At 40.2% G+C, this 16,849-nt stretch overlaps 1 protein-coding gene across 6 annotated transcripts in view; it reads left to right on the forward strand.

Moving 5' to 3' along the window:
• LRCH1 (leucine rich repeats and calponin homology domain containing 1) overlaps window positions 1-16,849 on the forward strand; it is a 196,400-nt gene that overhangs the window by 143,927 nt on the left and 35,624 nt on the right. For 4 of the 6 annotated variants that reach the window (XM_004759191.3, XM_013059805.2, XM_045076664.1 and 1 more), the window contains exons 10-16: window positions 1,508-1,575; window positions 3,635-3,721; window positions 8,167-8,256; window positions 8,355-8,391; window positions 12,634-12,687; window positions 13,371-13,443; window positions 16,226-16,330. In XM_004759191.3, coding sequence (XP_004759248.1) covers window positions 1,508-1,575; window positions 3,635-3,721; window positions 8,167-8,256; window positions 8,355-8,391; window positions 12,634-12,687; window positions 13,371-13,443; window positions 16,226-16,330 — 514 coding nt within the window. The remainder of the gene's footprint in view (window positions 1-1,507; window positions 1,576-3,634; window positions 3,722-8,166; window positions 8,257-8,354; window positions 8,392-12,633; window positions 12,688-13,370; window positions 13,444-16,225; window positions 16,331-16,849) is intronic. The other 2 variants (XM_004759192.3, XM_004759193.3) reach the window with 1 other exon arrangement.

A 16,849-nucleotide genomic window follows, 5' to 3' on the forward strand; every position in this document is an offset into this window, starting at 1 on the left:
GTAAATTTATAAAAATGGAACCCACAAATAATGAGAATGAACTGTATAACCCTGTAACTTAGCAAAAGAAATCCATTAGTCCTATTTTGCATATTGAAAAAAATTGGTATTTTATATTATTGGCTATTTTATCATGACATTGAGAATTAGAAGGAAATACGCATGGATCCCATAGTTGAAACCCAACAAAGAGAGATTAGAACATGTTCTTTTGCTCATTTCTGGTAGTATATTTTCACCCACGAATCTTACTGTTATTTGGATAGTGACACAGGAATTTCTGTGTTTACTGTACTATGCACTATATCTATAATTAATAAAGAAAAGCCTGAGTGTTTTTTAAGCCAGAGGCTAGCATCCAGTGCTAGCTACTTCCTCAGAAGAAGACTCTTCTCAATGATATATCTAGAGAATGGGCTGGGTTTCAGTTAGTTAACAGTGTGTCAGTCCTTGTGTCTGTCTGTTGTTTCTTCCTTGCCCAAGGAACGTACCACCATTCAGGGGTGGCTCCTTGCTGGCTGTAGTCTGAGTTACAGCAGCAGAACTCTGTGTCAGAGTTGACAGTGGACAGGAGCACATGGAAGTCTTGGCAGAGAGACACATTGTGCTAACTAATCCTGTCACATTTATTTGGAATAATAATGGTGTGTTGGTGGGGGGAGAGACATTTCAGTGAAATCTGAGTGCGGTATGCATGAAACTATTAGATACAATTTGAGGCATTTTCTGTTCAGTATTTTGCACTTTCTTTTTCCCCAAGATTACACACATATGCACACGTACACACACTCCCCTCCTCTCAAAAAAAGTAGAAGGTGCTTCCTCATGTGATCAACGGGCCCAACTAACAGAGACATCTGAATGTCTGGAGGTGCTAAGAGTGCAATAGGAAATAGAATTAAGCTTTACATTTCTGACTCTAAGTTAACAGGTGCTGTGGTCCTGGGTCAGGTTTGTTTTTTTTTTTTATTTTTAATTGTGGTAAAATACATGTAACATGAAACTTACCATTTGCCATACTGAAGTGTGCAGTTCTGTGGTGAGTACATTCACATTGTTGTGCAACAATCACCACCGTCCATCTCCAGAACTCTTTTCATCTTGTCAAACAAAAACACTGTACCTGTTCAACTTTAATTTCCCTCCTCCCCTCACCCCTGGTAGCCACCATTCTGCTTTCTGTCTCTATGAGGGACCCGTGTAGGCAGCTCATAGAACTGGAGTATTACAGTCTTTGGCTTCTGGTGACTGACTGACTTCACTAAGCGGGATGTCCTGCGGGTTCACCATCGTTATGACATGTGTCAGAACTTCCTTCCTTTTGAAGGCTGGGTGACATTCTATTGTATGTATAGACCACATTTTGCTTATCCTTTCGTCTATAGGTGGACACTTGAGAATAATGCTGTTGAGAATAATGCTCCTGTGGACATGGACTAAGGCAGGGTTTGACTGTTGACTCTTGACAGCCAGTGGCTCTGAGAAGATCTGTATGTTCTGTCCACAGGATAGGGCTGAGGACTGTGAAGAACTGCTACGGATAGAAGAGGACACGCACTGGCAGTCTGAGGGAATGTGAGTCCCCAGGGCCTGGTTATGAGCCACTGTACTGTAAAGTTCATGGTTCAAGCTGAAGGCAGCCCTGTAAAATGATAGAATTTTGGTCTCCTTTTCTTTGGGCAAGCTGATAATCTCACCTAATGTTATATCGATAAGTTGCAAGTTTTTCTCTGTCGGATGCTTATTGTCATAGTGGAAGGCTAAACCTCTTCCTTGGCAGGGAGTTTTATCTGACTAGAGGCTGTGGATTGAATTTGATTCAGGAAATTAGATAAATTTCCTATGTTAGAGATTCTAGCTTACTTCCATTTATTTGCCTGAGGAAACCAACCACTGGACCCCGAGCACTATATAGTCCCCGTCACCCTCTCCCTTGAACTGTCTTCAGATTCAAGGTCTGAGAAAACCATATACCTCTCATGTCTTGGTCCCATGTCTAACAGTTGTAATAGCTAGCATTTATTAAATACTGTGTGCTAGGCACTGTCCTAAATACTTCACAGGTAGTAACTCATGTCGTCTTTACAACAATCCTATAAGTTCTATCATTATCCCCCATTTCACATGGGACAAAACTGAGACACAGAGAGATGCCCAAGGTCACAGAGGGTGGGATTGAACCCAAGAAATCTCACGTCAGGTGGATATCCCTCCAACTCTATTGCATCTGAAGATTTTACTTTGACAACTTTACAGGGGAGGGCATGAGTCATCTATCAGACAATAAATGATTTCCAGGGGAATTGAGCTTGAACCATGTGGAATAAGTAGATTTTTGGTTCTCAGGATTTTGTTTTCCATGATCTGGCATGTGCGCCTGGATCCTCCTTTATACCTTGGGAGACATTTCCCCATAGTGAGGATTTACTATACTGTTGAAAAGTTTCTCCACTCAGAAACACATTGGCTCATGTTCTGGAGTGGAAAGCAGTAACCATCATCAAATTTCTCTTAACTTTTAAAAACACTGCTACGTTCCTTTCAAATCACTGTCCAGTATTATCAACTATTCTTTGAATATATTGCTATAATGTCAAGGAGGACTAGTTTGATTACAGAATCATAGGATTATGGGGAAAGAGATTATATAGGGAGGATTTTTTTTTTTTAAACTATAGCTGACCCTTGAAAAATGCAGGGGTTGGGTGCAATCAAAAGTCTGCATCTAATTTTCAATCCTCCCTGAAACTAAACTACTAATAATCTGTGACCAGAAGACTTACCAATAACATAAACAGTTAACATATTCTTATATGTATTATATACTGTATTCTTAGAATAATAACTAATTTTTCCCTTTCTCAGTACTTTTAGGCTATGCAGTTCATCTGTGAATTTTTTCAAATTGTTACAAATCTCTAAAAAATTTTCCAATATTTATTGAAAAAACAAAACAAAACATGTATAAGTGGACCCATGCAATTCACACCTGTGTCTTTCAAGGGCCAGCGGTGCATAAAGCCTTGGAAACCCCATTCAAAATCTTATATCTGTTGTTCTCAACGCTGTCTATAGAGCTTAATAAAAAGCCCAAGCCCCAGTATCCATCTTGGCATTTTTTTTTTAAGTGCCACAGATGATTTTGCTGCATAAAAAACCCACACTGAGAACAACTATCCCCCAGTAAAGTCCTGTATTGTATGAAAGCAACAAAATCGGGCACACTGGTTGCTCCGGAGGTAGAAGACCCAGAAGTGGTGCACACTTGCTGCAGCTGGGTACCCTGTGCATCCCCCCCCAACTCCCGGGGCTCAGGAAAGCTCAGTGTGAGAACCACTCGATTGGACCACTGCCTTGGTTTTATAAAGGAGCAGAGGCAGGCCCATGACGTTGAGACTTTGTGTGACCTGCTGGATTGTAGCAAAGCTGGGCTTCCCCCACCCAGAAGCTCCACCTCTGCTACCTTCTGGCAGCCCACTCCACAGGGGACTGACACGTGTTCATTATCGTGTTGAGCTGGTCAAAATCATTTTTTATATGTGAGTTGGCTTTTTATACATTTGTTCTTAAGAATCTGGACAATAGCCACATTCCAGTAATCCTTTTTGTTCTTACCTCTCGGTTCATGCTGCAGAGTAAATTCGTCCAAAGACCAGGACATGAATATAGCAATGATTGAACAACTGAGAGAAGCAGTAGATTTGCTGCAAGATCCCAACAGGTATGGGCGTCTTTCCTGGGGCCAGGCTTCATGTGTAAATAATGTGTGCTAATTTATTGAGTACGTTATCTCACACCATTTGAGCTTAGTCTAAGCACCAAAAAAAGAGGAGTTCTCACAAGATCCGCAAATAGAAGAGTCACAGTTCTGGAGTGATTGCGATCATTTCCTCCTTTTGCTACTCCTTAATGAAATTTAGGCACCTTTGTGAAATTCTTATGGAAGCTTTTGGTATAATTCTTAGAAAACAGAAATACGATAAAAGTGCATATTTGATACGGCTTAAAATTTGACTCCCAACTTAGAGAAATATCAGGGAGATTTTCCAAAAAAGAAAGAATTGGTTTATCGGGTACTGTTATGTTGGTTTCTGAGATGCTAAATATATGTTGACTAAATAATATATTTCTGAAGATTTGGATCACAAGATAATTTTATAATTGAATTGGCCATTGTCAGTAACAGACACTGTATGCGGTAGGTACAGTTTTTGGTTTCTTCGCAAAGGATTATGAATTCCCACGGACAAAATATTTTTCACAAAGACCATATACCTGGTGTCAGGTCCTAACTACTTTATCACTAGAGAAATGTATGCCAAGCTTATTCCTGGTAAATTGTTTAGGGGTCCCAGGGACTCAGATGAGAAGATGATGTTTTCTTAGAATATGTTGAACACGGAAACCACACCACATTTTGCAAATTTATGAAAATGGTGGTTCATGCGTCCCCAGAGTGTTAATGATGGGTCACCACCAACATCGGCTGACCCCAAGAGTGATGGGTCAGTTTGTGTGGTTGGAAACCTTCAGCAATTGATTTGAAAGGCATTTTGGTTTTGCAGATATTAGTTGGGTGCTTAGAGCATGGGAAGATCTACCGTGTGCACCTTGGGGGATAAGGAGATGAATAAGACACAGCTCTTGCCTTCTAAGACCTTAAATGGTGGTAGAGATTGCCTTGAGTAGTTATTTTTAAGCAGAATAGATTTAAGTGCTGGAAGTGAAGGCCTGGCCCCAGATGGAAACAGGGAGATGGTTGGGCTGGCCTCTGTGAAGCCTGGGATAGTTCATCTGGGCCTTTAATAACTGGCCCTTTCAAGAAGGGAAATCCTGGATTGAATTAAAGGTTTAGGCAAAGGCACAGAGGTCAACAGGGAGTGGAGCGAGCTTGGAACGGTTTGGGTAGTGATAATCTCTGCCTTCTCTGTGCTTCAGTACTGCTTGTGTAACATTCAAAACCCAGACACCCCACTCCACCTGTGAGGCTGGGGCCTGACTGTTGCACTTTTCAAAAATACTGCCAGTGTTTCTGATGGATAGCCAGGACTGAGACTCCACAGCAGGGCAGCGGGGGTGCTAGGGGTGCCTTTGAATGCTGCGTTGAGGAGCCCAGGCCTTATTTTATATGTAGAGGGAGGTAGTGGTGGTTTCCAAATATGACTCTTCATGTTACCAGTTGTCCCTAATGTTTGGCTCAGAGCTTAGCTTATTAGTGAATGCGTAATCGAGGTGTACTCCTAAAAGAGGTGAGCTTCACATCCTAAACCAGGGCAGTCAATGAGAGGAAACAGGGACAAGAGAGTGTGTGTGTATTGTGTATTTACATGAAATTATAAAGAATGGGGAAACAGACTATCTGAGAAGAAGACCAGACTTGGGATCTGCCAGCCACTGATTCTGAACTCTGCTCCTACACCGTTAGTCTGGGTAAGAGAGAACTACTCTACATGCCCGTTTCCTCATCTAGAAGGTTGGATCCAAGTACTTATCCTTTTAGGATGGTGAGGATTTGAAATAATATCTAAATTATTTTAATAATTTATATTAAAATATTAATAAAATAATATCTAAATTAGTAGGAAGGTAAATTGGCAAAACCATTCTAGAAGACATCCTATAGTATGTGGCCATAGCCTATAAAATATATGAACATTCTGAATAGATTCTAAAAATTTATCCTGAGAGACAAAGAGATATGAACAAAAATTGTGAAGGGGAAGGTGTTTTTATAGCAAATATTTGGGAAAAAAGAAATAATCCAATAGTTTGGAGATAACTAAGTATAAGTATTAATTAATAAAATGGACCATAATGTGTCTGATACAACTTTTTTTTAAGTTTCCAGTATATTTTAGAATGCTCATTTTATAATGTTCACTTCAAAAAGTATATGAAATGCAAAGGTTTGATTCCAATTATAGAGACAGAATCGGGTCTCAGTCACGTCAGAAACCTAGAAAAAGTTAAAACTGGAAGGAAATATATTACAATGGGTGTTTTTTCTGTAGGTATTTCTAAATATTTTTCTTTAGATTTTATAAATTGGAGATACTTAGTGGTAGGTAGTGTTGTAGTTCTTTGGTGATCATTTGAAGTGGGTGGTGAGAACAGTGGAAGGAACTGTCCAAAGTGTTTAGATCTGAGCCCCTTCTCATTACCTAAGGTGGGGAACAAGGAGGGGCAGCAGGTTTGAAGAGGAGGATGTTGGGGTGAGTGTAGGACGCACTGAAAAAAAAACTCAAGATGGCAATGTCCATTCTGCTGCTAGGTGTTCAGTCCTGGGGCTTCGAGACTTAGGTTTGAAAGTCATTTTCAGGGATGCCTGGGTGGCTCAGTGGGTTAAGCCTCTGCCTTTGGCTCAGGTCATGATCTCAGGGTCCTGGGATTGAGCCCCACATTGGGCGCTCTGCTCATTGGGGAACCAACTTCTCCCTCTTCCACTCCCCCTGCCTCCTGCTTGTGTTCTTTCTCTCATGCTCTTTCTTTCTCAAATAACAAAATCTTTTAAAAAAAAAAAAAGTCATTTTCATATTCTGCTGCAGTAACAGAGCCTTCTAAGGAGGATGAGAGTCCCAAGGCCAAGTGTATCGATGGGGAGGGAGCTTGAGTCCAGGAACGAGCCTTGAAGACATGATGTGACACAGAGAAGGCCACAATCGGGGCCTTCAAACTTCATACTGTTTTAATACTTCCACCTTTTATATTTTGTATCACTCCTCCAATACACTTTTCTTACAAATTTGAGATTGATTAATACGTGAACCCCAAAGGGAAAAAGAACAGCCTAGTTTGGTGGAAATAGAAGTGGCTTGGGAATGTGGGACTGGAGCCCAGTAGTAAAAATCCTAGGGACCTGGAGGAGTGTTCCCAGCTCTGGGCCTTAGTTTCGTCTTCCTTCATGAGAAGTGGGATGAACTGAGGACCTCGAGATTCCTCTCCAGTGTGGAAACATTTGAGGCAATGAGTTGCCAAGAATGTCCAGCAAGTCGGAATGGTGGGTGTGTGCTTGAATTGGGAGAAAAGAGCCCTGAGTAAACTTCCAAGAGCTAATTGATTTACATCTTTATGGAGTGTCATTTTAAAACACATAAAACTTTGTATGGATTTCATTTCCTCCCTAAAATTATCCACTCCTTTGGCTGCTTTTTATCTTTGTTGTTCATCCTGAAATAATTATCACAATAGGACAGTTCTAATGTATAATAATGTTTCTGTGAGCCAGTATAATGGTAATTTAAAAAGAGTCTTGTGTTTGTTTTTATAAAGAGAGAGCACTTCAAGGGGTCATTTATTTCTAGCTGCTTGAGACTGACTATTAATAATAAAAACTTTACATGCATATTGGGTTTTTCCTTTATCTCATATTTCATAATCCAAACTTTTTGTTTGCATGAAGCGGTTGATTATAGGATTAACCTTTCATACAGCCTTAACATTAGAAAATCTAGTTGAATATTGGTACCGTATTTTGCCTTTATCTTGGTTTATTTTCTTCAGGATTTCTGATTATTTGTTTGATAGCATTTTCAGTAAGCATATATAATGTGACTCATCTCTTCTTTAAAGATAGCCTTGTAACTTTTATGACTCAGCAATTCCTGGTTTTACAGATCTTAGAAAGAATTCAACTCAAAATTGCAGAAATTCTGAAACTATCTGTAAGACAATTACACAAATAAAATTGCATATCGAATAGCTTATGAATTTTAATTTTTGAAGTGAGAGTATTCATGTATGTCAAAGATATCTTCCCATTGAAACAAAATGCTCTTGGTACATATAGTACTCTTAGCAATTTTATATGCTTCTATAAATTCATCAATTTCTAGAATAGAACTCAGCATTGCTATCTAGGAATATTATGACTTTAACAGAAATTACTGTTATATTGCAAGTAAGTTAGATTTCAATACCAATAACAGACTGAAAATTAAAATTGTATAAAATCTGGCCCAGGGTGGGTGGGAGAATACCATGTGGTCTTTTCAATACCATGAAAGTTCTACCATAAATCTTTGATTACTAAATTTAATGATAAATATAACTTTTTAATATACTAAAACAATAAACTAAATATGACCCAAAACACTGGATTTATTAAAATCTTAGAACATATGAAAAGTTTAATAAATTTGCTAACATCTTCTTCCCCCTTCTCTTTAGATTAAGCACCAATATTACAGAGAGAAATGTTGTAAACTTTTATCCTATGGAATCAGCAGAAGTCTTAGACTTACAAGATTCTGCACTAAAGTATGTTGACCTTCTTGTAACCGAATATATTTTCTCTTTCTACATTGACATATGTATGCTTTAAATTCTACTTTTTGTCATTTTCTTTATTCCTACAGTGGTCAAATACAGCTGGAGACCTCTCCGGTGTGTGAGGTAAGGCCGCTCTTGGATTAACCAGAACTCCGTGCAGTATTCTGCCACAGAATAGTGGCTACCATAGTCTATAAAAGATTGATCATAGGGCAGAACATTCATTAGTGAGACTAATATTCAATTTTGTTCATGGTCTGTTTTTTCACGTGTTTTAAATTTTTACCTTATTTAGTTTTCCTGCCTATCCTAGTTCATCTTTCATTAAAGATAAGAGTTTGCCCTTCCCATTAAATTCTCTCAATTCTGGGAGTCAGATAGTCCTGCCAAGCCAGACAGTAGCAACTAAGATAGCTAGGGAACCTGCTGCTTCAGAAAGATGTAGGACAGCTCAGTGTATATTTTAGAGCCAAGAACGAAGCCTAGGAAGTGGCCTGGTGGAAATAAGCTAGAAAAGACATGAGAGGCAAGAACAAATGATTTGGGAAGCACCTGGGAGAATTAGGAGAACTTTGGCGGAGAGACCTGGTGGGATTATGTGGGGGCAGAGTAAGGGTGGCGTTACACTAGGTGGAATTTTGGTGGCTACTGAAAGCAGTTTTGGCATAAAACTAGAGATGAGCCTATAAGGTTCCAGAGAAACAGTTGTAAAGATAGGTTTGAGCCAGTGGCTTGGGAGGGACATTTGTGTGACACCATAATTCATCCCGCTCTAGTGAGTGGGTTTGGGATGGCTAAATTTGGGACATACCCATTTATGTCCCTGAGGTGTGTCCTCACCTTATGTCCACACCTTATGTGAAGTGTAGTGAAGCAGTTTCACACTCTTAACTGGCTACGTCTCTGTGTTAAACAAGATGAGAGAGAACCAATATGGTTTCATTGTCTAGCGCCATGACTTAGAATTATGTTGAGATCTAATCCCACCTCAAAGACTTCTAACTATGGGCCACCTCTCTACACCTCACCTTCATTTTCTGTAAATTGGGAACAGCCCCACAACCAGGGGCTCCTAGATGTTAGCTATGCCTCTCACTCCACCACTCTGTTATTATTGGTGGGCTCCTCAGCCAGAATTGCTCTACTGTGTCTTCGCTGGTAGAGGCATCACTGAATTGCCCAGTCCTGAATTACCCAGTCCTGGAACATCAGGAAGACTTTTCTGTGAAGGCTGCCGCCGTCCCCAGCCCATTACCTCAGGCTCTCCTTGAAGCAGGCTTCTTGTGATTCTGTACGGCACCCCTATTTGACTGTTGATTGATTATAGTTGACCCACAATTTATTTTAAGCTTCTTATTTGGAAATCATTTTAAACTTAGGAAAATAGGAGGAAAATTTGCAAGATTCTACAGAAGATTACAAAAATTGCATCCTTTCACCCAGAGTGACCTATTATTAATGTTTTACTGCATTTGTGGTATGGTTTCTTCTCTCTCTTTCTCCACACAAGTTCTTTTTCGGAAACATCTGAGGGTTTTATTCATCATAGTCCTTTTCCCCCTAAATATTTCACTGTGTGTATTCTAAGAATAGAGCTTTTATTTTACATAACTACATTGCAGTTATCAAATTCAGAAACTTGCGTTGATAAGCTGTTTTCATCTAATCGACCATTCATATTCCAAACTGTTTGATTGATCTCATGGTGTTCTTCACGGTGTTTTTTTTCTTCTCCCATGGAGGATCCAGTCTAGTGGTAGGCATTGTATCTAGTTAGGAGGTATCTATAGTTTCCTTTACTCTGGAACATTTTTCTTTTTTTAAAGATTTTATTTATTTATTTGACAGACAGAGATCACAAGTAGACAGAGAGGCAGGCAGAGAGAGGAAGGGAAGCTGACTCCCTGCTGAGCAGAGAGCCCAACACGGGGCTCGATCCCAGGACCCTGAGATCATGACCCGAGCCAAAGGCAGAGGCTTTAACCCACTGAGCCACCCAGGTGCCCCGACTCTGGAACATTTTTGTAACCTTCTTTTGATTTTTACCACCTTGAAATTTTGAAGAATATAGCTCTCCTCTTTTTGAATGGCGTGCCCCTTATTTTGTGAGACAAAAGTCCCTCATATTTCCTTGTGCTGAGTTGAGATTCTGTGTTCTCGATTGGAACACTGCACAAGTGAAATTGTGTCCTTTTCAGGGTGTCACACGTGTCTGGAAATGGACCTGTTGGTGATGTTAATTTGATTGCCCATCTGTTGTGTCACTTGATTTGTCCACTGTGTAATCATTGTTCTGTTTTCCCATTGCAACCCATAAGCACTCAATGAAGAGGTACTTTAGGACTGGTTAGGGTCCTGCTGCTGACCCATTTTTGACTCTAGTAAAACAGATGTCCACCTGGGTGCATGAATTCAGGAGTATCAGTTTAAGATGCAGATCCTCTAGAAAAAAGATACCTCCACTCCATCTCTGATTTGTAATGTTTTGTATTAATATACGTCAGGTTTTTTTTTTTCCTTTTGGTTGGATGAGAACTCCTGTTTGGTGTAGAAAATTCTTACTCATGGTCTTCCTTGTCTAGGGCATTTGTCGGTCCATGATTGGCCCATCTCAATGACTTTAAAAAGAAGGGATCAGATAGCAGGCCCTGGAAGTCACAAGGAGGAGGAAGAGAAAGTAGTGGATTAGCAAGGCCAGTGCTAATGATTATACAGAATCTAAATGTGGTCCTCATTTATGATTTGGTTATTTTTATATTTTCTCTTCTGTCTCATTCAGAAAGAAAGGAATAACTTTAGCATAAGTCTTGAATCAATAAGCCAGTTTTGTTGAGTACTTATGCTGGGTTTGGTCTTGTTTTGGGTGTCGGGAACTAGGCTATGAAGGATATGAAGTTGTCCTTACTTTTAAGATGTCTTTAAAAATGTGGAGAGAAGAAGACTTGGATATTGAGAAAATTGAAAGAATTTGAGATGGTCTGTGATCCTGAGTATTTTAGGTACTCTGGGAGACTGGGGAAGAGGTGGGCTTTAGAGAGATGGAAGTAAACCTGGATTTGGGAGGGTTGTTTGGATTTGGAAGTGTCCCAGCACACAGCTGTGGCAGAATCGGCACAGTGTGGGAGCCAGCCAGACACACAGAGAAAGGGTGTGAACTGTGGCCCTCCCCAGTACCATAGGTAGGGCCGAGATGGTTTCTACATCACAATGTCTGACTTTTAATATACTTGAGATGATGGTCTGTATTAAGTTTGGGTAGCACTGGCATCCATTCAGGAAAGAACTGCAAATTATAGCCTCCTCCATAAATAATATCAAATTGGGGAAGGTGAAGGGGGGACAACAAGAAAAAATTAGCAGAAGGAATTGCTTAATAGAGAGAATTGAACCTTGGGGTACTTGTTCGTATTTCTAACAAAGCCATTTCACTGAGTAGGGAAATTAATGACATTTTATTCTAAAAATGTGTTTTTCCTTTGGATGTGTCAAAATTTGGAGTATTTTTTAAATAGCACTTCTCAGGCATCTTAAATTTATACTAATTTGGTGTACTATAAATGAAGATGTTTATATTAGCTATCAGCAAGTTTTTTTACTAGGGTAATCATTTGGTTCCGTGACGACCATATAAAGAAGGCTGATCTGAGTGAAATAACCTAGAGTTTCCTCACTGGTTGCCAAAGCAAGCTGGTGTCGAATGATAAGATTGTCTCAGGTAATTTGGAGTGTAGGCAAGTATATTTATTAAAAGCTCCCGATGAGGGGTGCCTGGGTGGCTTAGTTGGTTAAGCCCCCAACTCTCCGTTTCAGCTCATGATAGGGTCTTGAGATTGACCCCCACCCCCATCAGGCTCTGTGCTCAGCTTGGGGTCTGCTCAAGATTCTCTCCCTTCTCCTCTGCCCCTCCCCAGGCTCAAGCACACCAAGCTTGGTCTGTCTCCTCTCTAAAATAATAAATAAAGTCCTAAAAAATTAAAAGCTTCCAGTGAGATTCTGTGTATTAGGGAAATACTGCCTTGTATCATTTCCAAAAACCTGTAGTTCAAATGAGGAAGTGGGAGCCCTCACGTGGCTTGGGAATCTAGCAAGTCAGGTTATGTTTACAGGTACTTTGGACTGAGCTCTCTGCCCTGGGAGATCCTATTCTAGTTTGTGTGATACTTTAGATGTATTTTTTTGAGTGTGAGTACAGCTGCATATGTCAGTGTGATCCACTTAACTACTTAACACACTAATTGATTAATTCAGTGTATATTCACTGAGTGCCCAGCTGCCAGGGATATGAGGGAAGTCAGATGGATGCTGTTCCTGTCTCAATAACTTTAAGGTCTAATGGAATACTCCATGCATTATTTTTCCTTGAAGGTGCAAAATGATCTCACTTTACAGAGCAATGGGAGCGAGTATTCTCCAAATGAGGTAAGTTTCCTGAAGATTCCTGTAAGCTGAGGTAGTTTGTGAAGGCCGAACTGGAATATCTTTTACAGAAATAATCAGATTGTCTTGATTCATGAGTTAATTGCATTGCCGATTCTCTGGGGGAGTGTCTCTCCTTAGCTATCATAGTCTTAACTGGCCCTATCCATAATGGAAGATTGACTTTATAAGATATATTTTGAAAACCAGATATGGCAGCATCTTTATAGAAAACAGAGTAATGGCTCAAACAGACAAGGTTTCGAATGTCCTTTGACTCATCAGTGGTGCAGTGTGTGGTGTCCATGTAGGTGAAACTGGTCGGTGTGACCTGTGTTCCTCCCCTGTTGTGTCATGACATTCCTCATCAGCTGGGCCCGCTGTGAGGGGGACTTGAGTGTGTGCCCGTGTGTATGTGCACATGCACACGTCTCTTCCGGAGCAGAAAAGGATCGCCCGTGTCACATGGTTAAAGAATATTTTTTATTGGGCAAATAAAAATTGACTGGCTCTCCCCCCAGGCAACCTCTGCCCGGTCACCCTATTTTTTTCAGTCAGGGGCTTCATCACACAGCAGCCGGTCAAAAAGCTAGTGGTCCCCTGTAATTCTGGAACGTAGAGAAGCATGTGTAGTTCTGTTTCCGTTGCTCGTCTTTCAAAAGCCTCCTTTCCTTCTGATACCGCAGATGAGAGCGAACTCGCCTGCCATCTCTCCCACCACCAACAGCACCGCTCCGTTTGGCCTGAAGCCTCGATCAGGTAAATTAAGACCTCAGCGTCCTGACGCTTGTAAACACTCAGTGGTTTCTCTTTAGCCTCCGACATGTGTGTGTGTGAGCGTGAGCAGCCCTGCGGACGCACCCTGGTAGACACTGTGTCCGGGCCTCAGGGCTCTGCCACCGCATGGGGAGGCCAGACTTTGGAGCCTTGTTTCCAGTGAATCGCCCGTTCCGCCCACGTTATCAGTCGGAGACATCTTCCCTCCTTTTTAGTCCAAGCAAAGAGAAAAGGGCATGGGGCCTGCAAGCAGGGAAGAAATAGTCCAAGGAGTTTTTTACCCAGTGGTTCCCAGGAAGCTGCTGAGCTCAAGAGCAGCCTCCCACACGATGATTCTTCTCGAATATCCCTTGTCGGCTCTCTAACCCTCCTACGGTCATGCATTTCCTTCGACAACAGGGCGATCATTTCAGAACTCACATGAGTGGTCAGAAGCCATTTCTTTAAAAGAGCTTTTCTATTCCCCATTTCTCTTATTACCCTTTCTATTAGCCATTTCTCTTTTAATTTATTGTTAGTATAGTCACAGATGTAAATTACAGCCATGTGAAAACTAACTGTTGGTTTTAAAAAGAAGGACGATGCATAGAAAAATTCAGTTCTTCTGATTTCTCCACTACAGTTCTGGCCAGATCTACCTTCTTTTAGGTCCTTTTTTGTTTTAATACTTTTGGATCTTTGCATACATTCACGACCCTCATGCTTTTAAGTAAGTGCTAAGAAAGGACACAGACCACGTTTAAGCAAAAATCTCGTAAAGAACTTAGATATTCTTGGATTTTTCAGTCAAAACATCTTGGCAAGATTTGAAGGTATACGTGGGTATAGTTTGTAAACAGGTACCTATAAAAAACCCAAATGTAGTTCCTTCATGAAGATAACTTTTTTGTTTGAGGAGCAAGTTGATGGATGGGTAACATGTAGCCTGGTATAATGGTTTCCTGACATCCTGGATGGGCTGGCTATAAGGCAAAGCTATTTGAGAAAATGCTAGGGTACGGCAAAGGTTAGTAGGTGTTTCATGGAAAGCCAAACTGTGTGTGAAATAAGGCTCAAATGACTGGCCTCCTCATTTATGGCATCGAGCATATGCAGTCGGATCTGGGCTAGGCTTCCATTTCCCCAGGGTCTCAGGGGTGTGCTGGGAGAGATGATCTGGTGGGCACCTCTCCTCTGTGCCTTCAGTGCCGGCCTGCCAGGAGAGGTAGCTCTGTGCATTCAGGACCACAGACTGGGCTACAGACTTGCTTCTAATCCTTACATGTAGTTTTAAGGAATTTTAAATATATTTAATCATTGAGCAATCAAAAGTTGAATGAATCTCCAAAGAACAATATTCTTTTGAATGTGCATCTTTACAGTTTAGGTATAAAGTTGTCTCAGTGATTTCTTTTTCTCTCTTTTATGGAGTCCAAACTCGGCTTATCAATATTGTACTCGTACTGTTGAACCATTTCAAATTCATCATCGTGGTGAAAAAGAAATGGGGTATTTATTTTGAATAGCAGAAAACAAAGATGATTTCCTCTCCAAGCTTCTAACCTTTCTATAATGCAGACTAACCACTGTGGAAATTGTTCTAGTTGTTGAAAGCTTTGTGGAATTTGGTTGCTGTAAATAATGATGATTTATCTTCAGGAACATCGAGTGGCATGTTGGAATTTTATAAAACTGCATTATATATTGGGGATATTTTCATTTTATTTAGTCATTTAAACATATTTACGTGTGTACTTTTCACATTTTCTAAAAACAATAATACATAGCAATCTTAATTAAACATGATTTAAAAAGAAATTCTATTTGATTAGCTTTGGAACTTTTAAATGCCAACTGATGTTTCTTTTAAAGTTAAGTATATGGATTTATGTGATTTCTGTGTTATAAATAAGAACAGACTGCTCAAATCAGCACGTTGGAATAAGAACTTAGATTTTTTAAGTAGGTTGATAGTTTTCTTCAGAAGAAAATTTTTTTTTCTCTTCTGTATTCTTCTCCAAAGAGAGAGAACTGTACATACTCGAATATTCATTCCTGACTCAGAGGTGCTTGAAAATGATTGACATCTATTGGTGAATGAGATTTGTTCAAAATACTCTGCTAGTATGAACAATTGTTCTTCTACTGATCAGTACCAAAGACAGCATGAAGCGGTATCTGTGTCCAGGGTTGAGCAGAATTTTGGCTAGTTAGAGCTATCAATAAAGCATGCCAGTAGCCTTTAAATAGAAATTTTGCATTGACATGGAAAAAAATTGACAAATGGTAAACACTGATTCTGTAATAGTCTCATTTCTATATAACAGATGTATTTGCACATATTAAGCTTTGTCTACGTAACCACATTTTTTTGTGTGAATCGTATTTGCTATGATTGTTAGTTACTTAGAAGGTTTTTGAAAAAGGGGTCTGGTAGGTCTTCCGCTTTGTATCTGTGTTATCTGTGGGCACTCTTCCTCTCTGCTGACATGAAACATGAGCGCTCTGAGTCTGTGGGCTTGCAGAACTGTTAAGCTTAACGATATTAACTGCATGCAAAGTATATGATTGATAAGTACTAACACTCGGTTTTTATCATTCTTTTTATTTCATGCGCCATCTTTCATTCTTCTCCTATATTGTACATTTGAATTGAAATCCCATAATACGAAATTCGCTTCATTTCCATACAAACCTTATGCCATTTGTGAAATGCTGCTGCCCCTTTGGTTTTCCCTGGTCCTTGTCCAACTGTACGCGGACCGGCTCTCTTGCTCTCCTGCAGACCCAGCCCTCACTCTTCCTCCTATCTCCTTCAACAAACTTACACAGGCACAAACATGGGACAGCTCTAGCTACAGTGTTCCATCTGAAGGAGACAGTGACAATGGTAGGTGGCCTTGTACCTATTCTTCGATGTGCTCATTAATAAGCCAATGAATGTACTGAACGCTTGTTTCGGTGCAGCTAAGGGTAGATGATATTCGCCTGCATGCCTGCTCTAAGAACCAATGAGTAAAGCTGGAAAGTAGAGTCCAGAAAAGTGCATGGGGGTTGTTCTCTAGCAGTTTGTCGAACTGCATTTAATTAACTTGAAAACTCTGGATTTCGGGAGGACTTTACAAGAATTTCTTTCTCTACCTTTTCCACTGGGGTTTTTTTTTTTTTTTGGGGGTTTTTTGTTTGTTTGTTTGCTTGTTTATAAAAACCGGGGGTTGCACATGTGGAGTGTCTGTGCTTGGTCCTGCATCTGCCCCAAAGTGTGTTGAGAGTTCGATCTTTTATTATCTATGATTAACCGTATGAGATTTTTAAGGTAATGAGTACCGTGGCTGACCCCCGAGTGGTACACTAAAAATAATGTCAACATTGAGAAATTTCTAAAAGTGAAGAGAAATCACTTGCCTTC

The sequence above is a fragment of the Mustela putorius genome, unplaced genomic scaffold (genome assembly GCF_011764305.1).
Source record: "Mustela putorius furo isolate JIRA1106 unplaced genomic scaffold, ASM1176430v1.1 tig00000179_pilon_pilon_pilon, whole genome shotgun sequence".
Lineage (NCBI taxonomy): Eukaryota > Metazoa > Chordata > Mammalia > Carnivora > Mustelidae > Mustela > Mustela putorius.